Genomic DNA, 27,736 nt, shown 5'->3' with positions numbered 1-27,736 from the left:
GACATTTTTCCAACAAAGACACACAAATGGCCAATAAGCACATAAAGAGACACTCAGCACCATTAGTCATTAGTCATTTGATAGTCATTCTCATCAAAACCACCAGAAACCACTTTATACCCACTAGGATGGCTATAATCAAAAAGGCAGATAAATAACAAGGACTGGCAGCAATACAGAGAAATTGGAACCCTCATACATTGCTGGTGGGAATGTAAAATGGTGCAGCTACTGTGAAAAATTGGCCGTTCCTAAGAATGTTAAACACAGAGTTACCGTGTAACCCAGCAACTCCACTCCCAGGTATATTCCTGAGAGAACTAAAAGCGTATGTTCACACAAAAATTTGTACATGAATGCTCATATAAGCGTTATTCATAATGGTCCAAAGAGGAAACAACCAAAATATCTACCAAATGTTGAATAGAAAAACAAAATGCAATCTATTAAAACAAGGGGATATTACTTTGCCATAAAAAGAAATGTGTGGATACATGAAGGAACCTTGAAAACATTACGCTAAGTGAAAGAAGCCAGGCACAAAAGGCCGCAGAGTGTAGGATTCCCTGTACATGAAATGTCCAGAATAGACAAATCCATAAATCTGAAAATAGATGAGTGGTTGCCCGGGGCTGGAGGGAAGGGAAAAGAACGGGTAATGAATAAAAGGAACAAGGTTTCTTTCTGGGGTGACAATTTTTTTTTTCAAATAAGATAGTGGTGATAGTTGCACAACTTTATGAATATGTTAAAATCCACTAGAGTATACATTTAAAGACTGAATTTTATGATACGTAAATTATATCTCAAAAAAAAAAAAAAAAAAAGAAACAACAACAAAAAAGATCCCTCTGTCTGCCAGTCTGCCACACAGAGAATGACCTGGAAGGAGCAATGAGCTGGACTCTGTCTTAGAAAGCTGTCGTTACATCCACCACGACCACCCCCCGCACACACACCTTAGTGGCTTCAACAACAAAGGCTCCTTATTCACCACACCACTTGTTCACTTTACACCATCTGTAGCCTTGCCTCGTTGCGCCCCAACTCTGGAATGGCAGATGACAAGAGATGATGGTGGTGAGGACCCCAGTCACAGCAGTGGAGATAGAAGTCATGGATTAGGATATGATTTAGCAGTAAAGTCTGCAGAACAGGTGCAAAATTTCTCAGAGAATAGCTCATAGATCTAACAAGATTGCTCTAAGGTTAGATAATTTCCTCAATTATTCAACTAATATTATTTATTGAGTGTGTACTATGTACCAGGTACTTTTTCAGGTGCTAAGGATATAGCAGTGCATAAAACACAACCCTCCCTCCCTCTGCGTTCTCATGGAGCTCACGTTCTAGTGAATGGAGTGGTATTTGTACAGCAACCAAAGGCCAGGAGAATATGCTATCATAGTCATCATGGCAGAACAGCAATACCTGGTTCTCCCTTTCCTTCTGGGCACACAGTAGGATTACTCTTCCCTGACCCACTGAACTCTGGCATGGACATATGATATGATGCATTCTGGCCAATGAGATATAAGTAGAAGTGACATGTGATACTCTGGGGTAGAAGCTCAAAACCAGTGCACACCTTGCCACACACTTTTTCCCTTTGCCACAGAAGGTGCCCCACCAGCTGTGTCCCAGGAGGAGGACACCATTGCGGGGGAAAGCTGCAGCTGGTCCTCAGTGGACAAGTGCTGCAATGAGAAAAGAACATTTATTGCTTTAATCCAGTGAGGGTTTTTTGTTGTTGTTGTTACTACAGCAAAACCTAGCAGACTCTGACTAATGCATGTCTCTCTCACTTCTCTGCCTTCTGAGAGACATTAACCCAGAATCAGTCTTGGTTCATACTTTAGAAAACTAAATCCAGTGTCTCAGCACAGTAACTCCAACTTAAAACCAAGTGTTTGGAGGCAAATGTCATCAAGAGGGTGCTGTTGCTGTCGTTTACAATCTATTCTGTGTGTGTGTTTCTTCTTCCCTGTTCTTTTTTTGAGACGGGATCTCACCATGTTGCCCAGGCAAGTCGTGAACTCCTGGGCTCAAGTGATCCTCCTGCCTTGGCTTCCCGAAGTGTTGAACAGGCGTGAGCCACCACGCCTGGCCTACGGGTTTATCTTACAGCACCAACCGCAGACCTATCAGCAGCAAGCTGGTAACACTTCCCTTTATGGACGTGTCTAATCTTGCCCATTAGACGTGCAGTATGTAAGGGAGCACAGCAGACAATGGGCACCCCATAAATGCTGGAGCACCCTGATGACACACCATTACCAAGAGGTAGGTTGGCTGGAGTTTATCCACAAAAAAGAGGGAAGGTCTTCATGGGGACTGCAGCCTGTATTTCTGCCAACATGGATGTGTGGCATTGGGTTAAAAATAATAAGAATTTAAAGGCTCTTTTTGTTCAGGAGTGAAAACGGCTTTAAAAATACAATGGTCAGAAGAGGCCAGAATGTCACACAAGTTTCCAATCACTCTGTTCATGACCCTTGAGGATTTCTAGCAAACATCCCATACCCCGAAGAGTTCCTGGACTGGTAGAGATGGAGAAGTTCAAGCTTTAGAGCTGGCCCTGGTGCTGTGGCTCTGTGTTTTGTGCTTTGTGTCCTAATGGGCCTCTGGCTGGCCCCATGTGCCTCCCACAGACACAAAGGAAGCCAACAAGGAAGATGAAATCAGCTGCAATCTCTCACGAATCCAACATGCCTTTCCACACAAGACATTCCAGAATTGCGGCTGTGGCTGGCAGAGCCTCTCTGTCCATACACTGGGCCCAAACACATCTGTGTCCACAGCGCTGACTGCAACGCCGAGCCGGGGCTGGGCCAGAATCCGTGCCAGAAGGCGTGTGGCTGTGGGCACCCTTAAAATGTCTCTCTGGCATATCATTCCAATTAAATCTGGCCTGATGTTCTTGTTTTAATAACTTAATCTAGAATTTACACCTTGCCTCCTCTCCCAGAGGGCTCAAGACAGCACACAATAAAAGCCTAAATACAACAGGATAGTTAAAAATAAAGACGAGTGATCAGAAGGTGAGATAATCCTCCAGGAACCTGAGATAAGATGGTTATTGCGGCTGAGCGTTGAATTTGGCTCCAACTTTCTGGCAGCCAAGGTTAAAAAGAAAACCGAGTGGCTTATCCAGTTACGACTGCCTGACAGAAAGAAGTAGATACAAGTTCACGGAGAGAGCGCGACCCATTTCCTGGCGCTCAGTTCCACGAGGACCTCTCCTGTGGATCTTTATCTCAGGGACACAAATTGAACAATATCCTTCGTAGAAGATGCTGAATCATGCTTCACTTGGCAGCCTCAGCCCCAGAAGTGGGCTCTTGACAAAAGGTGAGGGTGTAATATTAAATTAAATTGCAACTCGGCAAAGACATTTCTTCGAGAAGCCGGCTTAATGGGTCCAGACAGATGGGTTGAAATTGGACATATGGCGGCATGGGGAGAGCTCCAGGTGGAGGGAATAATTTAGTCAATAAATATTTACTGAATACTTACTTTGAGCCAGGCCCTGGTGGTGGGTGCTGGGGACACACAGATGGCCATGGCCCTTGAGGAGGTCACAGACAAGAGGGGACCGGCACATGGACAGACAATTACCAGTTCTGTGACCAGAATGAGGGTGAACAGGGTGAGGTGGAAGCACAGGGCACAGGCGTCCGTCCAGTCAGCCTGTGCGGTCCTCAGGCCCCTGGAAATGCTTCTAAGCTGCCTCTCGAAGGTCAAGCAGGGATTTTACATATGAAGATGGCATACTGGGGGTGGAAAGGGGGGTGTTCTTGGTAGAAGGCGCTTGGGCATAGAGGAAGAGAGTGGGATGCTTTGGAGAGGTAACAATAGCTCAGGGTAGCTGAGCACAAGGAATGAGGAAGGGGGTTGTGAGAGATAAGGATAGGGAGGCAAGGGGGCCGGATCATTAAAGGCCTCCTGAGCTGAGCTAAGGAGCACAAACTTCATCCTTTAGCTGCTGGGGAAAATTGTAAACAGGAGAACGAGGAGGTCAGAACTTCAGATGGGGTGCGGCCCTCCTTAGGAGGAGTTGCCCAGGCTAACTGAGGCAGCCCATGGGTAATGGACCAACCAGCAGCCCTTGTGGAGTTCCACTACCCTGCTTGGACATGGTTTGCATCTGTCTGGAGCCCCAGCCTGGCCCTCCAGGGCACTATGAATAACTATGGGTGACAAAACCAGCCTTACTCTGTTCAGGGCTGATGGCTCCAGCAGTGAGGACCCATCACTTGGAGTGTGACTATTTACATCCAAAGTCTTTGGCCACCAGGCCACCTGTGAGCAGCCTACAGGGTAGGATAGACCCTCGTTTCTAGCACTCCCCCTACCCAGGCCATTCCAATGTGTCTTTATTTTCAAATGTGTGAAGTGGGGCTTGGACAGGTTTTATGAAGATACCAGCTGTTTCCTGAAAGTGCCTGCTTTAGGATTGGCTTTTTTCCCCAGAGCAGCTGTAGAGGGAGATAGAAGATAAGACATGAAACTATTTAAAACTCTAGGTGTTTGCCTCTTCCAATATCTGTTCCCATAGAAACATAAATGGTATAACCACCAGTTTCAAAGCCAAGTGTAGTTCCATGATTCTAAATCCCTTGTGTGCTTCCACAGAAGAATGGTAAGACCACGGAAGGTGGAGGAAAGTTTTGAAATACTCCTTTGTCCCAAACGGCCCTTAACTTGATTACTTCCCAAATGGCCAGAAAGCCACAGAAGCCAGAGTGTAGGGAATTCCTGACATAGGTTGCTTGGCATCCTGTGGGGACCAGCCTCTGCCATTTCTATAATGGTCCTTGTGGGTGATTGGATTGCATGTGATTCCTTCTCCTGTTGCAACCTGCCTGGGAGACAGATGATAGAAGGCTTCAGGGTGTGCAGGCGGCTTCAGGATACTGCCACAGTGGCTGCCCTGTGGTTCTGTGGGTCACCTGGGTGTTTGATATACAGTGACCTTGAGTGCTGTCTGCCATGTTGCTCCATTTCAAGACCGCTTCAGCATGGTCAGGTGGAGGTGTAAATGGTGGACTGCTATGGAAGGCAGGCTTGGGAAAAATGAACCACCCTCCACCTAGAATCGATCATACCATGTGTATGTACTGAGTTTACTGCTGGGGAAAATTATCTCAAATTATTTTTCTTAAAAGAAAAAAATCCCATATGGAGGTGTGTGCATACACGCACACACACACACTGTCAATTTGCGGTCCTAATCTTACTTGATCTAAAAGCAGCATTTGACGCAGTTCACCAAAACTTCCTCCTTGAAACACTTTCTTCATTTGGTTTCCAAGACACCAAACTCATCTGATTTTCTTCCTATCTCTGAGCTTCCTTAAGGTCTTCTTTGTTGCTTTCCCCCAACTCTCCAGCCTCCAAATATGGGCAGGATCCAGGGTGAGTCCTTGGTCCCCTTCTCTTCTCCATCGCTGCGACTACTCTTGCTGCTCTCATCCAAGGATGTCAATGGCATCCATAAGCTGACCCCATCTGAGTTCCCATCTCCAGCCCATACCTCTCCCTGAACTTCAGATCTGTATGTCCAACACCTACTCACCGTCTCCACAAGTAGAGTAGGTGCTCAAAAAAGAGAGCTATTTTCCTTTTTTCCAAGAATATAAATCATATTTTAAAAACCTTTTTAACATACTTGGCAGGTTTATCTACACCTGCTATATCTGTAATGCAGAAACAGCCAATCTTCCCACCAGACTCTAAAGCAGAGGGAAGGCTGAGATGGGACGCAGGAGCACTGAGCACAGGGCCAGTTCATGGACACCTGTCAGTCCTCACCTGGGTCTGGGGCATTTGTCTCTGGAGCCCTCACTCTCCCTTTTCAAATTCTCCCATGTGTGAATGGCTCTCTCTTGACCATCTGCCTGGGGACATCTGTCTCTCCTGTCCCCTCACCAGTGATGGGTCTCTCTCCTGGCATCCCACTGCTTCAAATTCTCCTTCCCTGGTTCATCCTCCTGTGCCCATTGCTGTTTAATCACTCAGTGATTCCCAGGGCTCCTGTGGGGACTTCACTTCTCACTGCACTCACTTTCTCTAGGTTACTACACTCATTCTCATGACTATATCCTCAATCGGCTAACTAATGCTTTACCCCAAAATCTTTACCAACTGGACAAACGATCTCTTGTCTTCTGGGACCCTGCATCCCATATTGTTAGCCCTTTTGCCTAGAAGGCCCTCAGGTGACTCAAACTTATGGCCAGAAAAGAATACCCCACATTCCCTCCCAAGCCCATTCTCATTCCACACCTGCCTTAATGAAGAGGTTCCCCAGGAACTCCAGGCAGAAATCTGAGCATTGCCCTCTCTGCCCCCATATCACTATCACTTAAGAGTCAGTCAATCACCAAGTCTTGTTATGTCTGCTTCCTAAATAGCTCTCAAATCCATAGCCTTCTCTGTTTATACTCTGACTGCCCTGGCTTAGGTCATCATCGGCTCTCTCTCCAGCTATCACTGGGCCTCCAGCCTCGCCCCTCCATCTGTTCTCACTGCGCAGCCAGGGCAAAGCTGATCATGTCACTCCCCTGATGAAATATCTTTAATTCTGAAGTTTAAACTCCTCTTCTTAGCACACAAGATCTCTCACAATCTGAGCTCTGCCTGAGTCATCATTCGACCTTCCTCTCATTTCCTCAAAGGCATCCTCAGTTTTGGCCATTAAAACTATTTCATAGTGGGTTTTTTATAAACTTTTTAAGAAAAGAAAAGATACATTAACATGCTTAATGGTAAAAAAAAAAAAACTAGATGGTTTTCCTCAAGACTGAGAACAAAGCAAGTATGTCCCCTCCCACCACTCCTATTCAACATTGTACTAGAAGTTTTAACTAATGCAGTAAGTCAAGAAAGGAAATAAAAAGTATACCGATTGGGAAGGAAGAAAGAAAACTGGCTCTGTTTGCAAATGACGTAATTGTATATCTAGAAAGTCCCAAAGAATCAACACAAAAACTCTTGGAACTAATAGATAATTATAGCAAAGTTTCACGATATTAGGTTAATATCCAAAAGTCCATTGCTTTCCTACATAGCAATACCTAAAAAATATTGCAGGTAAGAGTCCAGACCACTGCAATAAAGTGGATATCTCAATACATCAGCCACACAAAGTTTTGGTTTCCCAGTGCACATAAAAGTTATGTTTATACTATACAATAGTCTATTAAGTGTGCAGTAGTATTATGTCTAAAAAGCAATGTACATACTTTAAAAATACTTTATTGTTAAAAATGCTAATGATCATCTGAGTCTTCAGTGAGTGGTGATCTTTTTGTTGGTGGAGGGTTTTCCCTCCTTATTGACAGCGGCTGACTGACGGGTGTGGTAGCTGCTGAAGGCTGGGGTGGCGTGGTGATTTCTTAAGACAATAATGAAGTTTCCTGCATTGATTGATTCTTCTTTTCATAAATGATGTCTTTGTATTATGCAATGCTGTTTGATAGCATTTTACCCATAGTAGAACTTCTTTCAAAATTGGAATCAATTCTCTCAAAACCTGCTGCTGCTTTATCAACTAAGTTTATGGAGTATTCTAAGTTCTTTGTTGTCATTTCAACAATGTTCACAGCATCTTCACCGGGAGTAGATTGCATCTCAAGAAACTGCTTTCTTTGTTTATCCATAAGAAGCAACTCCTCATTCATGAAAGTTATTTTTTCCTTTTATTTTTAGTTGGCATGTAATAATTGTATATATTTATGGGATACAGACTGATATTTTGGTGTGTGTATAAAATGTGTAATAATTAAATCGGTGTAATTAGCATTTCTATCACATTGAACATTTATCATTTCTTTATATTGTGAACATTCAAAATCCTCTCTTTGAAAATAGACGAGAGAGAGAGATCCAAGATGGCTGATGATTAGCAGCTCGGGCACGTACCTCCCAGTGAAAGCGCAAAGAACGAGAGGACGCCACACTTTCAGACGAATATTAGTTGCTCACGGACCAGGAGATTCCCAGTGGAGGAGATCCACGGGTCGCCAGGGCGACTCTTGTGGCCGGCGTGGCGGTTTTGCTGGTGCCTTAGCACGCCAGTTCTTGGTGCAGAGTCCGGAGATTCCCAGGCAGAAAAGCACCATCAATCTTAACACCGCTGTTGTGGCCGGCTCAGTGGATTGCTCAGATTTCGGCGCAGGGAATCAACAAGTTGGACGTCAGAGACCCAGTTAGAAAGTCAGTAATTATAAAGACGACAGACGGACAAATTTATAATGAAGGGAAGAAACCAGCGTAAAAAGGTAGAGAATACTCAAAATCAGAATGCCTCTCCCTCTACAGGGGATTGCAATTCCTCATCAGTAACGGAACAAGGCTTAATAGATTACACGTGTGTTCCAATAACAGAAGCAGGTTTCAAAACGTGGGTGATAAGAAACTTCTGTGAATTAAAATAACTTGTTCTAACCCAATGCAAAGAAACTAAAAACCTTGAAAAAAGGTTTGACGAAATGTTAAAGAGAATGGACAATTTAGAGAAGAATGTAAGTGAATTGATGGAGCTGAAAAACACAACACGAGAACTTCGCGAAGCATGCACAAGTTTAAACAGTCGAATTGATCAAGCAGAAGGAAGGATATCAGAAGTCGAGGACCAGCTCAGTGAAATGAAACGAGAAGACAAGAATGCAGAAAAAAGATGAAAAGGAATGAGCAAAGTCTCCAGGAAACATGGGACTATGTGAAAAGACCTAATTTACGTTTGATAGGTGTACCTGAATGTGATGAAGAGAATGAATCCAAGTTGGAAAATACTCTTCAGGATATCATTCAGGAAAATTTTCCCAACCTGGCAAGGCAGGGTAATATTCAACTCCAGGTAATACAGAGAACACCACAAAGATATTCTTCAAGAAGACCAACCCCAAGGCACATAATCGCCAGATTTATTAGGGTTGAAATGAAGGAGAAAATACTAAGGGCAGCCAGAGAGAAAGGTCAGGTTACCCATAAAGGGAAACCTATCAGACTTACAGCAGATCTCTCAGCAGAAACCCTACAAGCCAGAAAAGAGTGGGGACCAATATTTAACATCCTTAAAGAAAAGAACTTTCAACCCAGAATTTCCTATCCAGCCAAACTAAGCTTTATGAGCGAAGGAAAAATTAAATCTTTTGGGAACAAACAAGTACTTAGAGAGTTCACCACCACCAGGCCTGCTTTACGAGAGCTTCTGAAAGAAGCACTATACATATAAAGGAACAACCAATATCAGCCTTTCCAGAAATATATCAAAAAGCAAAGAACTTTAACACAATAAAAATTTTACATCAACTAATGGGCAAAACAGCCAGCTAGCATCAAACGCCAGTATTAAACTTATATATATTTTAATTGGATAAAAAGCCAAAACCCATCGGTATGCTGCATCCGGGCCCATCTTACATGCAACAATACACAAAGACTCAGAGAGAAGGAGGAAGATTTACCAATCAAACAGAGAGTAAAAATAAACTAATAAACAAAAAGCAGGAGATGCAATTCTCGCCTCTGATAAAGTAGACTTTAAAGCAACAAAGATCAAAAGAGGCGAGGAATGACATTACATAATGGCAAAAGGATCAATGCAACAAGAAGAGCTAACGATTCTATAGATCAACGAGATAGAAAATTAACAAGGATATTCAGAACTTGAACTCAGACCCGGAACAAGTAAACTTAATAAACATTTATAGAACTCTCCACTTCAAATACACAAAACACACATTACCACCTCACACCTATTCCAAAGGTGACTATATAATTGGAAGTAAATCACTCCTCAGTAATCGCATAGCATTTCATAGGTTTAAATGAAATATTGGTTGGCTGTTTGTTTGTTATCTTCTTCCCTTATTCCTTCCTGACTACATCATTAAGTATAATTATCAGTATAAAAGAGGTTTTCAATACCCATTACTAAATTGCATTCTAGCCTGGGCAAGAAAGCAATACTCCCATTCTCTCTCCCTCTTTCTTTTCCTTCTCCCTCCTCCCCATTCTCTCTCTCTCTTTCTCTTCCTTTTTCCTCCTTCCTATTCTCTCTCTCTCTTTAAAAAAAAAAAAAAAAAAAAAAGAATATGAATACTTGGGTTTCTAATCTCAGCTTTCCCACAAAAAAAAAAAAAAATTACCTTTATTGGCTGCTCAATATACACATTCTCAGTGATATATTATCATTTAACTATCCCCTCATGTTGCTATTTACATTAAAAAAAAAAAAAGAAAATAGATGATACATTAAAGTTAACCATATTCATCCTGTAGTGCTATAGAACATAGGAATTCATTCCTCCCAACTGGCTGTAATTTGTATTTGTTAATCAACCTCTCCTCATACTCCCCTATCCTCTACTCTTCCCAGCCTCCAGTACCCACAATTCTACCCTCTACTTCCATGAGCTCAGGTTTTTTTTTCTTCCACATGAGTGAGAACACATGGCATTTATCTTTCTGTGACTGACTTATTTCACTTAACATAATGTCCTATAGAGTCATTCATGTTCTCATGAATGACAGGATTTCATTCTTTTTTATGGTTAAATAGTATTCCATTATGTCCATATACACCACATTTTCTTTATCCATTTGTCTGTTGATGGACATCGAGGTTGATTCCATATCTTAGGTACTGTAAATAATGCAATAAATATAGGAGTGTAAGTATCCTTTTGATATATTGATTTCCTTTCCTTTGGATAAATACCCAGTAGTGCGATTGCTGAATCATATAGTAGGACTACTTTTAGTTTTCTGAGAAACCCCCACACTATTTTCCATAATTGCTGTACTATTTTACATTCCCACCAACAGTGTATAAGAGTTCCCTTTCTTCTGCAGCATCCTTGCCAATATTTGTTACTTTTTGTCTTTTGGATAATAGCCATTCTAACTGGGTGAGATGATATCTCATTGTGGTTTTGATTGGTATTTCCTTGATGATTAGTAATGGTGAACATTTTTTCATGTATTTGCTGGCTATTTGTATGTCTTCTTTTGAGAAATATCTATTCCAATCCTTTGTCTACTTTTTAATCAAATATTTCATTTTTTCCCGTTGAGTTCCTTGTATATTCTGGACATTAGTCCCTGTTGAATAAAAATTTTCTCTCATTTTACAGGTTGTCTCTTCACTCTGTTGATTGTTTCCTTTGTTGTGCAGAGGCCTTTTCATTTCATATAGTCTCATTTGTCTATTTTTGTTTTTGTTGTCTGTGCTTTTAAAGTTGTAGCCATAAAATCTTTGCTTAGACCAATGTCTTGAAGTATTTCCCCTATATTTTCTTCTAGTAGTTTTATAGTTTCAGGGCTACATTCAAGTCTTCAATCTGTTTTGAGTTGATTTTTGTGTATGATAGAAATAGGGGTTGATATGGTTAGGCTGTGTGTCCCTACCCAAATTTCACGTCGAATTGTAATAATCCCCATGTGTCAAGAGTGGGGCCAGGTGAAGATAATTGAATCATGGGGCAGTTTCCCCCCATACTATTCTTGTGATAGTGAATAAGCCTCATAAGATCTGATGGTTTCATAAATGGGAGTTCTCCTGCACAAGTTTTCTTGCCTGGTGCCATTTAAGATGTGCCTTTGCTACTCCTTTGCCTTCTGCCATGATTGTGAGGCCTCCCCAACCATGTGGAACTGTGAGTCTATTAAACCTCTTTCCTTTATAAATTAGCCAGTCTTAGGCCAGGCACCGTGGCTCACACCTGAAATCCCAACACTTTGGGAGGTCGAGGTGGGCGGATCATGAGGTCAGGAGTTTGAGACCAGCTTGATCAATGTGATGAAACCTCGTGTCTACTAAAAATACAAAAATTAGCTGGGCATGGTGGCATGTGCCTGTAATCCCAGTTACTCAGGAGGCTGAAGCAGGAGAATCACTTGAACCCAGGAGACAGAGGTTGCAGTGATTCGAGATCGCACCACTGCTCTCCAGCCTGGGTGACAGAGTGAGACTCCATCTCAAAAAAAAAAAAAAAAAAGAAAGAAAAAATTACCCAGTCTCGGGTATGTCTTTATTAGCAGTGTGAAAACAGACGAATACAGAGGTCTAGTTTCACTCTTCTGTATATGAATATCCAGTTTTCACAGCACCATTTATTGAAGAAGGTGACCTTTCCCCAGTAGATGTTGTTGACACCCTCGTCAAAAATCAGTTGGCTGTGAATACGAGGATTTATTTAGGGACTTTCTATTCTGTTCCATTGGCCTATGGTTTGTTTTCATACCAATATCATGTTGTTTTGGTTACTACAGCTTTGTTTTTTTTTTTTTTTTGGAGACGGAGTTTTGCTCTTGTTACCCAGGCTGGAGTGCAATGGCACGATCTTGGCTCACCATAACCTCTATCTCCTGGGTTCAGGCAATTCTCCTGCCTCAGCCTCCCTAGTAGCTGGGATTACAGGCACGTGCCACCATGCCCAGCTAATTTTTTTTGTATTTTTAGTAGAGACAGGGTTTCACCATATTGACAAGGATGGTCTCGATCTCTTGACCTCGTGATCCACCCACCTTGGCCTCCCAAAGTGCTAGGATTATAGGCGTGAGCCACCGTACTACAGCTTTATAGTATATTTTGCAGTTAAGTAGTTGAATGCCTCCTGCTTTATTTCTTTTGCTCAGTATTGCTTTGGCTATTCAGGGTTTTTGTGGATCCATATGAATTTTCAGATTGTTTTTTCTATTTCTGTGAAGAATGTCATTGAGCTTTTGATAGGGATTACATTGAATCTGTGAACTGCCTGGGGTAGTATGGTCATTTTAACACTATTAATTCTTCTAATCCCTGAACATGAGATGTTTTTCCATCTGTTTGTGTTCTCTTCAATTTCTTTCATTGACGTTTTGTAGTTTTCATTGTAGAGGTCTTTCACTTCCTTGGTCAAATTCATGCCTGAACATTTTATTTTTTGTAGCTATAATAAAATGAAATTGCTTTCTTGATTTCTTTTTCAGCTAGTTTGTTATTGGTATATAGAGACAATACTGATTTTTATTTCTTGATTTTGTATCCTGCAACTTTACTGAACTTATTGATCAGTTCTAAGAGTATTTTTGGTGGGGTCTTTAGGTTTTTATAAAATATATAAGATCATATAATCTGTAAAGAGGGACAATTTGACTTCCCCCTTTCCCATTTGGATGACATTTATTTCCTTCTCTTGCCTAATTGCTCTGGCATGGGGAAATAATTTTTCCTGTACTTGTGTCTACAGTGTTGGCTGGGTAGGGTGCTTTGGCTTTGATTCTGAAAGGGTTAGTAGTGTAGTCTCTGTATGGTTTCTTTAGCTGTAATCATCATCAGTGATGTCTATGAATTTCTCAGTAGCTTAGGCTGTAATTATCAATTATTAGTGGAGGCCGTGTAAAGGCTTTAATGGAGATAAGGACACCAGGCAAGCTGGTCTTGGCATCCCTGGGTGGCATGTATGGGCACTGGTGGTGGCAGTTGTGTACTGGATGTCCCAGTCTTCAGGTCGCTAGCTATTGTGTGTGGGCATCAGTGGTGTCAATGGGGGACCTAGGTGGGATGGTCCTTGGGCCCCTAGGCAGCATGCACAGGCACCTGTGGTGGCAATAAAGGTGGCTGGCCAGTCCTAAGGCCACCAGGTAGTGATAATGGGTGGGTGGGTGGTGATGGAAGGCTGGGCAGGCCAGTCCTAGGGCCCCTATGCAGTGCTCATGGGTGCCAGTCATGGGCAGGGTGGACTAATCCTCAGATTCCCAGATAGCACATGTGGGTGGTGATGGTAGCAGGCAGGGTGGACCTGTCCTCAGGTCCCTCGATGGTGTGCATAAATGCCGATGATGGTGAGTGGGACAGACTGGTCCTTAAGATCCCTGAAGGTGTTTGCAGGTGCATGAGGGCTCTGCTGCTCGAGGGGGAGGGGTTATCAGCATCCCCAGGCAGGCAGTTCTCAGGCTCTGGGCAGAGCATGCTTTGGGTCCCTTGGTCCTGGAAGTAGTCTCCCTGGTGTGCTACACTGATGTTCCCTGGGGTATAGGACACTGTGTGGGCTAGAGTCCTGGGGACCTAGCAGCTACACCACAGGGTCAGCTGGTGTCATAATGCTGCAGCCCTCTGGGTGGATGTGGGGGAATGTCAGTGGGGCTTCAGGATGTATAGATGCAGGGGCTTTTGGGCCCTAGAGCAGGATATATTCTGGTAGGTGCTGGGATCTCAAAATGGTGTCCTGATGCAGCAGCTTGGGTTTCAGCAGGTGAATGAATAGGACTGAGTGAAATCCCTCTCTGGAAAATGCAGTTGTATGGACTCCAGGCAACTCCCTATACTAAACTAATGGCCTGTGAGTGCTTAGAGGTTCTCTTGTGGCTAGTACTTCAGGCATCTGTGATGGAAATGTGGACCACTAGAGATCTCTTTCCCCCACAGTGGAGAGTCCTTCCTGGCTCTGAGCTGCTCCTTATCTTTCTTACATGTTCTATTTGATGTATCTTGTTAAAATTTCATCATTAGATTGCAGCAATTCAGTCACATATTCAGGCTCCACTTCTAATTCGAATTATCTTGCTATTTCCACTATATTTGCACTTACATCCTCCACTGAGGCCTTGAAACCCTGAAAGTCATCCATGAAAGTTGAAATAAATGTTTTTCAAACTCCTCTTAATGTTGATATTTTGACTTCCTCCCATGAATCTCAGATGTTCTTAATGGCATCTAGAATGGTGAATCCTTTCCACGAGGGTTTCAATTTACTTTGCCCAGATCCATCAGAGAAATCACTATGTATGGCACCTATAGCCTTGAGATGTATTTCCTAAATAATAAGACTTGAAAGTCAAAAGTATTCCTTGATCCATGGACTTCAGAATGGATATTGTACTAACAGGCATGAAAACAACATTCACCTTCTTGTATATCTCCATCAGAGCTCTTGGGTAATCAGGTGATATCATCTGGCTGTGTCTCCACCCAAATCTCACCTTGAATTGTAATCCCCATAATCCCCACATGTCAAGGGTGGGACCAGGTGGAGGTAATTGGATTGTGGGGTAGGGGGGAATTCTCCCATGCTGTTCTCATGATAATGAGTAAGTTCTCACGAGATCTGATGATTTTATAAGTGTCTGACATTTCCCCTTCTTGCACTCATTCCCTCTTGCCACCTTGTGAAGAAGGTGTCTGCTTCTCCTTTGCCTTCTGCCATGATTGAAAGGTTCCTGAGGCCTTCCCAGCAATGCAGAATTGTTAAGTCAATTAAACCTCTTTCCTTTATAAATTATCCAGTCTTGGATATTTCTTCATAGCAGTGTGGGAATAGACTAATCCACCAGGTACATTGTCAATGAGAAATAATATTTTGAAAAGAATCTTTTTTTTTTTCTGAACAGTAAGTCTCAAAAGTAGACATACGATATTCAGTAAACCATGCTGTAACAGATGTGCTGTCATCTAGGCTTTGTTGTTCTATTTATAGAGCAGAGTAGATTTAGCACAATTCTTAAGGGCCTTAGGATTTTTGAGATGGGAAATGGGCATTGGCTTCAACTCAAAGTTACTAGCTGCATTAGCTCTCAAGAGAGTCAGCCGTTCCTCTGAAACTTTGAAGCCAGGCATTGACTTCTCCTCTGTGGCTATGAAAGACCTAGATGGCATCTTCTTCCAACATAAGCCTGTTTCATCTCCATTGAAAATATGTTGTTTAGTGTAGCCACTTTCATCAAGGATCTGCTACATCTTCTAGATAATTTTCTGTAGCTTCTGTATTAGCACTTGCTGCTTTATCTTGCACTTCTATGATACAGAGATGACTTCCTTCCTTTTAAGTCTCATGAACCAACCTCTGTTAGCTTTTAATTTTTCTTCTGCAGCTTCCTCACCTCTGTCAGCCTTCATGGAATTGAAGAGATTTAGTTCACTGAGATTTGATTAGGCTTTGACTTAAGGCTGTTTTGCTAATCGTTTATCTAGACCACTCAAATGTTCTCCATATCAGGCATAAGGCTGTTTTGCTTTCTTATCATTTGTGTGATAATTTTAATTTCCTTCAAGAATTTTTCCTTTGCATTCAAAACTTGACTAATGGTGTAGTGCAGTTGCCTAGTTTTGGCCTATCTCTGCTTTCAATCTGCCTTCCTCACTAAGCTTAATCATTTCAAGATTTTGATTTGAAGTGAGAGATGTGTGACTCTTTCTTTTACTTGAACACTTAGAGACAACTGCAGGGTTATTAATATACCTAACTTCAATATTGTTGTGTCTTAGAGAATAGAGAGGCCAACGAGAGGAACAGAGATGGAAGAACAGTGGGTAGAACAGTCAGAACACACACAACACTTACCAATTAAGTTTGCCATTTTATATGGGCATGGTTTGTGATACCCCAAAACAATTACAATAGTAACAGGAATGATCACTGATCACAGATCGCCATAATAGAGATAATAATAATGAACAAGGTTAAAATATTATGAAAATTATCAATATGTGACACAGAGACACAAAGTGAGCAAATGCTATCAGAAAAATGGTACCAATACATTTGCTCAATATAAGGTTGCCATAAATTTCAATTTGTAAAAAATATAATATCTGCAAAGTGCAATAAAGTGAGGTATGCCCTGACCAGAAATGAGCAAATAAAATTTGAAATCAAAAACACAATCTCATTTACATTAGCACCCAAATGACATGAAATGGGTATAAATCTAACGAATTAGGTAAAACATCTATGTGAGGAAATCTACAATACTCTAATGAAAGAAAATAAAAAAAGATCTAAACAAATGGAGAAATATTCCACTTCATGGATCAGAAGACTCAATATTGTTAAGATGTCATACTTCCCAACTTGATCTATATATTCAGTGTAATCCCAATAAAAAATCCCAGCAGGTTATTTTGTGGATATCAACAAACTAATTCCAAAGTTTATATGAGTGGCAAAAGGCCCAGAAGAGCTCACACAACACTGAAGAACAAAGTTGGAAAAGGGACATTCCCTGACTTCAAGACTTACTATGTAGCTATAGTAATCAAGACAGTGTGGGATTGATGAAATAATAGACAGACAGATCAATGTAACAGAATAGGGAGCTCAGAAATACACCCACACAAGTGCAGTCAACTGATCTATGACAAAGATGCAAAGGTGATACAATGGAAAAAGATCATCTTTTCAGCAAACAGTGCAGGAATAACTGGACAACACAAAAAAGGAGTCTAGACATAGACCTTACACCTTTCACAAAATGTTACTCAAAATGGATCACAGGCCTAAATGTTAAATGTAAAACCATAAAACATAACAGGAAAAAAATCTAGGTAACTTTTTGTTTGGCAATGAGTTTTTTGATACATCAAAAGTATGATCCATGAAAGAAAAAAGTAATAAGCTTGACTTCATTAAAATTAAACACTCCTGCTCTTAAGACAATGTTAAGAGAATAAACAGACAGACTGAGAGAAAATATTTATAAAACAAATATCTAATGAAGGACTTGTGTCCAAAATATACATGGACCTCTTAAAATTCAACAATAAGAAAAAAACCTATTTAAAAAGTGGGCAAAAGATCTGAACAGACACCTCACCAGATGGCAAATAAGCATATGAAAAGGTGCTCAACATCATATGTCATTGGAGAATTGTAAATTATAACAAGATATCAGCACACGCCTATCAGAATGGCTAAAATCCAAAACACTGACAACACCAAATGCTGACAAGGATGTGGAGCAACAGGAACTCCCATTCCTTGCTGGTGGGTTTGCAAAATGCTACAGCCACTTTGGAAGACAGTTTGGTAGTTTCTTACAAAACTAAACCTTTACCATATAATCAGCACTTGTACTCCTAGATATTTATCCAAATGAATTGAAAATTTGTGACCACACAGAAACTCACACACAAAGGTTTGTAGCAGCCTTATGTATAACTGCCAAAACTTGGAAGCAACTAAGACGACCTTCATGGGTGAATGAATACACAAACTGCGGTACATCCAGGAAATAGGATATTATTCAGTTATAAAAAGAAACGAGCTACCAGGAAATAGGATATTATTCAGTGATGAAAAGAAATGAGCTACAAGGAAATAAGATATTATTCAGTGATAAAAACAAATGACCGAGGCGGGTGGATCACGAGGTCGAGAGATCGAGACCATCCTGGTCAACATTGTGAAACCCCGTCTCTACTAATACAAAAAAATTAGCTGGGCACGGTGGCGTGTGCCTGTAATCCCAGCTACTCAGGAGGCTGAGGCAGGAGAATTGCCTGAACCCAGGAGGCGGAGGTTGCGGTGAGCCGAGATCGCGCCATTGCACTCCAGCCTGGGTAACAAGAGCGAGACTCCGTCTCAAAAAAAAAAAAAAAAAAAAAAAAAAAAAAAAAAAAAAAAAACAAATGAGCTACCAAGCCACAAAAATATATGTAGGAACCTCACATGCATATTATTGAATGAAAGAAGCCAGTCTAAAAAGGCTATATATTCTATGATTCCAACTATATGACATGCTAGGAAAGAAAAACTAGTGGTTGTCAAAAATTAGCAAAGCATAGAGGATATTTAGAACAGTGAATCTATTCTGTATGATATTGTAATAGTGAATATATAACATGCATTTGGCAAAGCCCACAGAACTGTACAATGCAAACAGTGAACTGTAATGTAAACTATGGACTGTGGTGAAGAATAGTGTATCAATATTGGCTCATCATTTGAAAAAATGTACTAGACAATGCATGATACTAATAACAGGGGAAATTGTGGGAGTGGGTTGTGAGTATACAGTAACTCTTTGTACTTTTAACTTTTTCTGTAAACCTAAAACTACCCTAAGAAATAAAGTCTATTAAGTATAAATAAAACTTAAAAATGAAATACATCTGCTGGGCACGGTGGCTCATTCCTGTCATCACAGCACTTTGGGAGGCCACAGCAGGTGGAACACTTGAGCCTAGAAATTGGAGACCAGCCTAGGCAACATGGTGAAACTCCGTCTTTACAAGAAATACAAAAATTAACTGGGTGTGGTGGCATAAGCCTTGTAGTCCCAGCTACTCGGAAGACTGAGGTTGGGGGATCACCTGAGCCGGGGAGTTGCAGTGAGCCATGATCATGCCACTGCACTCCAGTCTGGGCAACAGAGTGAGACCCTGTCTCAAAAAAAAAAAAAAAAGAAACACGTCATACTTTCTGAAGAGTAGATATAATGTATACGTACAATTTGAGTATCAGAATTGCCAGAACCTTACAGGACCCCTGTGTGCCTGTCTCAATCATATCCTCCTATCCTGCCCACCAAGAGGTAACCACAATCTTGAATTCCGTGCTAACAATTCCCTTTTCTTTTTTTTTTTAAATGGTTTTGCTACCTATGTATGTATCCTGAAACTATATTCTGTTCAGTTTCTCCAGTGTCTGAACTTGAAGCGTGTGAAAGCCTGTTTTGGGTACTCATGTGTGACTTGCTATTTTTGCTCATTGCCGTGCTGTTGAGATGCCTCCAAACTGATGTGTGTGGCTGTGGCTCATTCATTCCCACAGCTGTATAGCCTTCCTTTCTTTGAAAATACGGTAATGCACGCATCCATTCTGTTCCTGCGGGCCATTTGGGATGCTCCCAGTTTCTGGCTGTTATCAACAGTGCTGCTGTGAGCACCCAGGCTTGGGTCTCCTCGGACATACATGTGGGGCTTTCCCTAGGGATGCGTCTTAGTGGAATGGCTGGCCTCGGGCATGTGCATCTTTGACATGGCCCACATCAAATCATTTTCCAAGTGGTTGTGCCAGTGGACACGGGAGTAGCACTGTGTGTCATGTTCCACTGCCTGTATCCTCTCAGCACTTGGTTCACCGGACACACTACCTACTCTCCAAACACACCGGCCTCTGCCTGAGTGTCCCTCCCAGCTCCCACACCTGCTCAGGACTCCTTGACTTTCATCTGAAAAGCCTTCTTTGACCCTAGGAGGCCAGACTGGCATCCCACCTCGGGCTCCACAGCACCCTGTACCATGTGGGATGCGAGTTAGCTACTGACTTGTCTGTCTCCCTAACTGCTCTAAGGGGTCCCTGAAGGCAGGGTCATGTCTCATTCACCGCTGTCTCTCTGGAGTCCAGCACGGGGCCTGATGCATAACTGGTTTGCACGAGTATTTATTCAATTTTGTTAATAAGAAAAAAGGTGAGAATGAGGCTGGAATCAGTTTGAGGCATGAGGAGGCTGTGCGGTGCTGAGCGACGGCTGGAGGCTCAGCACCGGCAGGGGTGTCATGGAGTCAGGCTCCAGGGCCACAGCCACATGGTCAGCCTGCCCTGAGAGGGTCTGTGTACAGACCCTGAAGGAGGAAAGAGGCAGTGAAACCAGAAGTCAGGACCTCTGTCCCCTGCCTCAGGGACCCTTTCCACCTGTACGTGGAGGTGGGTGACAACACGATTGAAAGCAGACCACCTGGGGTGGAATCCAAGCTCTGCCACTCACTAGGTACATGACCTGGGCTAGTCACTGAAGCTCTCTCTGTCTCAGTTTCCTCATCTATAAAATGGGGGCAATAATATCTCCTACCTCACAGGATTATTATAAAGATTAAATTAAATGAGTTCATACTTGTAAAGCATTTAGAACAGTACCTGGCATATGACAAGTGCTACAGAAATACTATGACATAGAAATGGCAGGGCGCAGTGGCTCACACTTGTAATCCCAGCACTTTGGGAGGCTGAGGCAGGTGGATCACTTGAGGCCAGGAGTTTGAGACCAGCCTGGACAACATGGTGAAAGCCCGTCTCTACTAAGAATACACAAATTAGTCAGCCATGGTGGTTCATGCCTGTAGTCCCAGCTACTTGGGAGGCTGAGGCATGAGAATCGCTTGAACCCAGGAGATGGAGGTTGCAGTGGCCAAGCCTGAGTGACAAGGTGAGACTCTGTCTCCAAATAGAAATCAAATCAAATCAATCAATCAATATTTATGGCATAGAAATGATATGGGTGGGGGGCTGGGCTGCCCCCAGTAGGCTGCCCCCAGTGGGCCTCCAGGGGACTTTCACTCCCAGGACCCTTCAGTACACTCTCCTGGGGAAAATCTCTTCACAGGTCCTTCCTGTTATTCTCTAGCCCTGGGTTCTGTTTATTTCCCTCCCACTGCTGTCAGAGTTGACAGTGATCTGCAGTGATAGGGCTATTTGTCTGCAGGTTTAGTCTGCTCCCCGACTCCCCTGCAGGCTGCCATGAGGCTGTGGCTGCCATGGCTACCTCTGTCTTCCCATGGAAGATGCCGGCCATGGGGTGCTGGGTAGGGTATGTGGAGGCTGGTTCAGATGTGGCCCTGTCCTGGAAAAGCTCAGCAGACTTCTGACTTGCTGAGAGTCCTGACTGGGGAATGTTTGGGATGCTGGGGGAGGAAGAAGGGCAGAGCAGATTCTCAACTCCAGCAAAGCCAGTGAACACAGGGACATGTCTTCACAGGAGGTAACAGTGGTGCTGAAGCTGAAGTCATCTAATTGTCAGAGAAGATTCTGGAAGGGGACACAGAACGAGCAAAGGCTAGGATGTGTACTATATTGCAAGGCCCATGCCTGGAATCCTCAGGTGCTCAGAGTCAGGAGCACACAAGGGTGTCTGAAATAGGTAAGGGGAGGGAGGGACAGGCTGCAAAGGTCTTTCATCACCTCTCCCCCAAGTCTAGGCTTTGTGTTTGGAGGTCCTGGACAAAACAGCCTTTTGAAGGAGACTTTAGGATGCCTAAGCCCCTGGGCACATTGTTCAACTACCCTTTTGTGTCTGACAGAGGAGGGTCTGAGAGAAACCAACAGCCTCATGCTGTTTGGTAGAAAAACGACAATAAACAGGGCTGTGGGTGGACAGATCAAAGGGTTCTGCTACCATAGCAACTGAGGGACAGGCCAACCCTAAAATAAAAGGAGAAAAATAGGCACCTGCCAGGAAAGGTTCTGAGAGAAATCTCAACACACTGTGCAGGGAGATGCAGGGACTGCCTATCTGAGCCTTGCCTTGGACAATCTGGGTGGCCCTGGGTGCTAGTTAGTACCTTTCCAGGCTCAGTTTCCTTATCTACACAGTAAGGCACTTCTGCAGCACCTCAGGACTCCTCAGTGTTTGAGAACCATAGCCTTGGAAAGTCTGGAATGTGCTAGGGTCTATGCCCAGAGCCATTGATAGCAGCAGTGCATATTACAGAATAGAAGGAAGACAGGTAAGAGCCATAATAGCAAACCATCAGCTAGACATATCAGACCGTGCATGTTTACCTTATCTAAATGGTCCAGCAGGACAGGTATCCCCATTTTCATAGCCTGCTGACTCAGGCTGACTCTAGCCCACAGCTGGAGCCTTGAGGACCCCTCGTGCATACTCAGCTCCCACCTTCATCTAGAATACAGGTGGCAGCCATTCAGCCTCCCCAGCCCACTGTTGGGATCCACACTGAGCCACTTGTGCCAGGTTTCTGTCCACCTGGCCCAGTTCCAGGCCTTCCACGAACTCTGCCTGACTCACCCTGCTCTCATTCTCTGACCTCCTGAGCCCTCTGCCTATTACTTGACTTTTTCTCCTCATCTGTACAACGGGAGAACATTTCCCTGCCCTGCTCACTTCCCAGATCTGTGGCCAATGAACAAAGGTCTAAAAAAGCCAGTAAAACTGCTAAGAGCTGCCCAGGTATTGAAAGGCAGGGTTAGGCAGCAGGTGAGAGGGTAGTTAGTGGTATTGTCACTAACCTGCTAGGTAACCTTGGGTAAGTTATACAGCCTCTCTGGTTTCTGTTTCCTCATCAGTAAAATGGGGTTAAGGACAGCATCTACTTCCTAGAATTGCTGTGAGGATCAAACAAGTTAACACATGATGCCAGCTGTCATCATCATCATCACTCTTAGTATCATCATTGCTTGTTATTATCACCGCCCCAGGCTCTCCCGAGCTCAGGGGCCCAGTTAGCCAATGATAGCTTTTCCTAGTGTTGACATTCTGTCTGGATTTCTAAATTCTGGTGGTGGGTGAGGAATTCCCATGGGATGAAGTGGGGACCCACCCAGGTGTTCTGTGGCCCACCTTGCAGGATGAATGGTGACCAGATGTCTCCTCTGCCATTCCAAAAGTAGCCTGTCTGCTCAAGTGGACTCAGTTCCTGCCCCCTTGTTCCCTGGGCACAGCCAGTGTTGGCTCCGTCCTCTGCCAGTTCTGCTTGTGTGTGTCTGGAGTCCTGCTTCCTCCCAGGAGTATGTGAAAGAGGGGGAGGGGGAGGAACATAGTTCTCAACCTCTTTCCTAAATGGCATTCTCTGCCACTTCTCTGAATGCATAACTTCTTACTGAGCTGAGTAAACCCTCTGTCTCAAGATAAATGAGGCTGAGCAGCTTACGTTCTAGAAAACCTTCTTGTCTAGAAGGATAAAAGCCTCTGCCCCCAATGCATAGAATGACCTTTTCTGGTTTAGTTTAAGAATTCACACTAAATTCCACAAAAAGATTTTTCTAATAAAGCAGTGAGAGAAAAAGAGATTCTCATTTTTCAGTAGAATTTGTTACACTGTATAGAAATCCTCCCAATAGCACACCCCACTGCAGCCCAGCTCTACCCCGCAAACACAAGTCTAACTATTCTAAAAGAAAGTCCACAAAACCACAACCTCCAAAGGGACTCAAACTTCCCTAATCTGGAGAATCCTAGAAAGACCAGCACAGGTTCAGGGCAAGGCTGACTGCACAACAATTAAAAAATATATTTAATAGTACTTTTATGTAAGGCCCTTTATTTTAACAACAAATATGTGATATCAAATGTGTGAAAAGAAATATATTGCTCATCCCTTTGAAAATAATACAGTATCTAGAAGGAACTTTCAAAATGTTTATTCCCTAGTAGCACTTTTTTGGAGACTTACTTTAAAGTTGGGATAAATATGCAATGTCATTTCTCAAGTGATGGATCCTATAAATGAAGGTTTCTACAATGTATGAGAATATACTCTTCTTTTTTGGGGGTGGGTATGGAGTTTCACTCTTGTTACCCAGGCTGGAGTGCAATGGCGCGATCTCGGCTCACTACAACCTCCGCCTCCTGGGTTCAAGCAATTCTCCTGCCTCAGCCTCCCGAGTAGCTGAGATTACAGGCATGTGCCACCACAACTGGCTAATTTTTAGTAGATATGGGGTTTCTCCATGTTGGTCAGGCTGATCTCGAACTCCTGACCTCAGGTGATCTGCCTGCTTTGGCCTCCCAAAGTGCTGAGATTACAGGTGTGAGCCACCGCGCCCAGCCTGAGAACATACTCTTTTAAAAAGTCCAACAGTTCCCCTTGATTCTCTGCATGCATTAATATTAAACTCAACTTCTTTCACGGCACCTTATATTTGGCTTCCCTAGAATACTATGTATAAAATGGAATGAAATGGAACTGAGGAAGTGTTCCCAGTAGGGTACTGGGCAGTCTGGGAGCTGTGCAGCCTCACTGTCCTCATGTGCCAGGGGCTGCATCTGCAGGCTTCCCTCCTGCCACCACTGGGGGCTTACCTCCATGCTGTACTTCTCCACTGTCCTTCGCAGCGGGTCCACGGCCTGCCAGCAGATCAGGATGCACAGGTCGATCAGCAGCATGCCCCCCACGATCACAAGCAGTTTCTGGTCCTTGATGATCTGTACAGCGGGAAGGAGTGGAGGGGAGCTGATGTGAGAGACAGCTTCCCACGCAGCAACTGGGGGCCTGGGGTGGTAGGGGAAACTGCATCATGAACCCCCAGCTGGAGAGTCTCCTGGAATCCCCATCACCCACAGGATAAATCCAGCCAAGCTCCTCTGCTTGACATTCAAGGCCTTTCACAAGCTTGACCTTATCACTCCCCAAATACACGTGTATTTTGTGGAAGTTTGGCCACTCCTGGTCCCTGGCTGAGCTGTGATTTTCACCCTCCAGGTCTTTGTAGGTGCTAGTTCTTTTGTCTGGAACACCTATTCTTTTTATCTGGCAAGCTTCTCATAATCCTTAAACACCCTCGTCAATTGTCACCTCCTCCGTGAAGTCCTCTCTAACTCCTGCAGCACAACTAATTACTCCATAACACTTTGTCCACATCCTTAATGATCAGGAGGAACCAATAGTAACAACAATGAGAAGAAGAGCTAACATTTAATGAACACTCACTCTGTGCCTGTCTCTAGGTTGATGGTTTCAGAGGCAATGTCTCATACAAAGACAAATATTGTTATTATTCTCATTTTATGGATGAGCAAACAGGCTTGGAGGGGGCTAAGTAACTTGCTCAATGTAATACACTGAATAAGAGATGAAGCCTGGATTTGGACCAAGCTCTCTTTTCTCTGGAATTCACATCCTCAAACATTTACAGCACCAATCAGAAGCTATATTAAGTTGTATACACATCTTCCCTCCTCAGTAAACTGGGAGCCCGAGACAGAAAGAAAGTTGTTTTCTTTGTGTTCCCTTAGCACCTACCAGGGCCTGGCATGCAGTAGCTACTTAAAAGTCTGATGAATTGAATCGACATGAAAGAATATAAAAAGAAGAAATATAACTCCCATTCCTCTTTGCAGCCTGGGATATTTTTATTGCTCTGTGAGACTCCTACCCCACTTTACGTCTGTTTGATAGGGATCGGCCCGGGGATAAATATTTTTGGTGCCAAAGCTGACCTGTATTTCACTCACTTCATGTTTATATAGCCCCTCACTCTCCAGAAAAGCTAATGTGATGAAGTAGTTCTGGAAAGACTCAGAAAAACAAACAAAACTCAGGCAGAAGCTTAAGAAATATCGCCAGGTTTGCTTTTTAACGATTAAGGGCATTTTTAAAGGAGAAATAAAAACTCGAGGGGCCTTTCTATCACTGAATGTAAAAAGAACACGAAGAAAGTGTTGGCTCAGTTACTGCCAAGGAGATCAAATCCAGCAAAACCGCTTTACCTGGAGGCGGGGCACTGGCAAAGCCCACTCTGAGATTTTCAAGGATATGGTGTACTCCTGGTGCTTTAGAGAAACCCAGCTTAACTCTCACCCCCTGGGAAACTAGGCAACTCCCTGACAGTCTTCAGAAACTGGGGCAAAATGCCTAAGGAGTTTAGCAGTTAGGGGATGGGCTGGAAGGAACCTTTCTACGTGACACTGAGCATAAGGCTGCTTGAGCCCCTGGGCATTTGCCCAGCTATTCCTGACCCTGGAAGACCTGCACCTTTCTCCTGGCACACTCCTACCCTGATTTCAAGGTTGAGCCCAAGCAGCTTCTCCTCCATGAATGTAGGCATACCCTGCAAGGGGCATAGATGACTTTAAAAGCTGAGCACCAGAATATTCCTCTTGTAAATGTAATAAAGTAAATCCTTCCAATTTAATGGCTCAAGTATGAAGTCTGAGGAAGTGGGATTCTTTTTTTTTTTTTTTTTTGACAGAGTCTTGCTTTGTTACTTAGGCTGGAGTGCAATGCTGTAATTTAGGCTCACTGCAGCCTCCACCTCCTTCTTGAGTTCAAGTGATTCTCCTGCCTCAGCCTCCCGAGTAGCTGGGATTACAGGCATGTGCCACCACGCCCAGCTAATTTTTGCAATTTTAGGAGAGATGAGAGTTTCACTATGTTGGCCAGGCTGGTCTTGAACTCCTGACCTCAAGTGATCTGCCCATCTTGGCCTCCCAAACTGCTGGGATTACAGGTGTGAGCCACCACACCCAGCTGGGGCAGTGGAATTCTAAAGGATTTAAAATTAAGTGGACCTGAGTTAGAATTCTGGCTCTGTTCCTTGCTACCTGTGTGACCATGGGCCAATCACTTCCTTGCTCTCATTCTGCATTTCTCATTTGTAAAATGGCCAGGGGCAGTGGGAGGGAGAGAGCAGGAGGGCTTCTGTGTTATTCTCCAAGTAGGGTATAAAGGAAAGAACACAGGCTTTGGAATTGGACCTCATTCTAATCCCAATTCTTGTCAAGTGGGATCTTGAGCAAGCTGCTTAACTTTGCTAGGTCTCAGTTTTCTTCTTTTTAAAGTGAAGCCGGCCAGTGATTCCTAAATTGTACAGTTTGTATAAGAATAAAATGAGACGAGGTATGGAAAGCATCTAGTACAGTGTCTGGCACAGAGAAGATGATCAACAAATGGTAGCCGGCTACCATTACTTGGGTTTTGACAATTAGTGATTTCTGTGTTTATGTGTTAGACACAGTGACATCTAGGGGCAAAATGTGATACTGCACCTAAGCTCTACTAGACACAGGATTAATCATCATGTGTGGATGAGTGCATGGTGGGAAGATGCTGAGACTCAGAGGAGAGGACATGGTTATTTTCCTTCTGGCCTCATTCACAAAGCCAGGCATGTAACCAGTGTTTGTTCCTAAATGGATTTAGGTTAAGTAGTTATGAATCACTTTTCATGTATTAATTGCAGAAATTTATTGAGTGCCTACTCTAAGTCAGGTTCAGTTCTAGGCACTGAAGATGCAACAGTGGACAAAACATTCTGCCCTATGAAACATGTATATTTGTGAGGAAGACTAGTAGTGAAAATTAAACGAGTACACTCATGTATATATAAAATACAATGTCAAAGAGAGGTAATTTAAAATAATCTTAAATAATGAAAACAGAGGGAAGGAAAGAAAAGAAAAGTGCTTATCTGAGCACCGGAGACCCCTTGCCTTAGGCAAGGTCATCTCTCTATTCTTAGATTCTTTGACTTCTTTCTTTCTCTTAAATGCTGCCCGAACTTCTCTCTGG

The 27,736-nt window shown here is 43.1% G+C and overlaps 1 protein-coding gene across 1 annotated transcript in view; it reads right to left on the bottom strand.

Moving 5' to 3' along the window:
- The window catches only part of GABBR2 (gamma-aminobutyric acid type B receptor subunit 2), a 425,235-nt gene that overhangs the window by 59,740 nt on the left and 337,759 nt on the right, over positions 1–27,736 (bottom strand). The window contains exon 13 of the mRNA XM_012475766.3: positions 24,529–24,651. Within this exon, the coding sequence (XP_012331189.2) occupies positions 24,529–24,651 (123 nt within the window). The remainder of the gene's footprint in view (positions 1–24,528; positions 24,652–27,736) is intronic.

This window comes from Aotus nancymaae, unplaced genomic scaffold (genome assembly GCF_030222135.1).
Source record: "Aotus nancymaae isolate 86718 unplaced genomic scaffold, 86718_ANA_hifiasm-v0.15.2.pri h1tg000003l, whole genome shotgun sequence".
Taxonomy (NCBI): Eukaryota; Metazoa; Chordata; class Mammalia; order Primates; family Aotidae; genus Aotus; species Aotus nancymaae.
The sequence above is the reverse complement of the archived record's forward strand: the minus strand, read 5'-3'. Positions and strand labels throughout refer to the sequence as shown.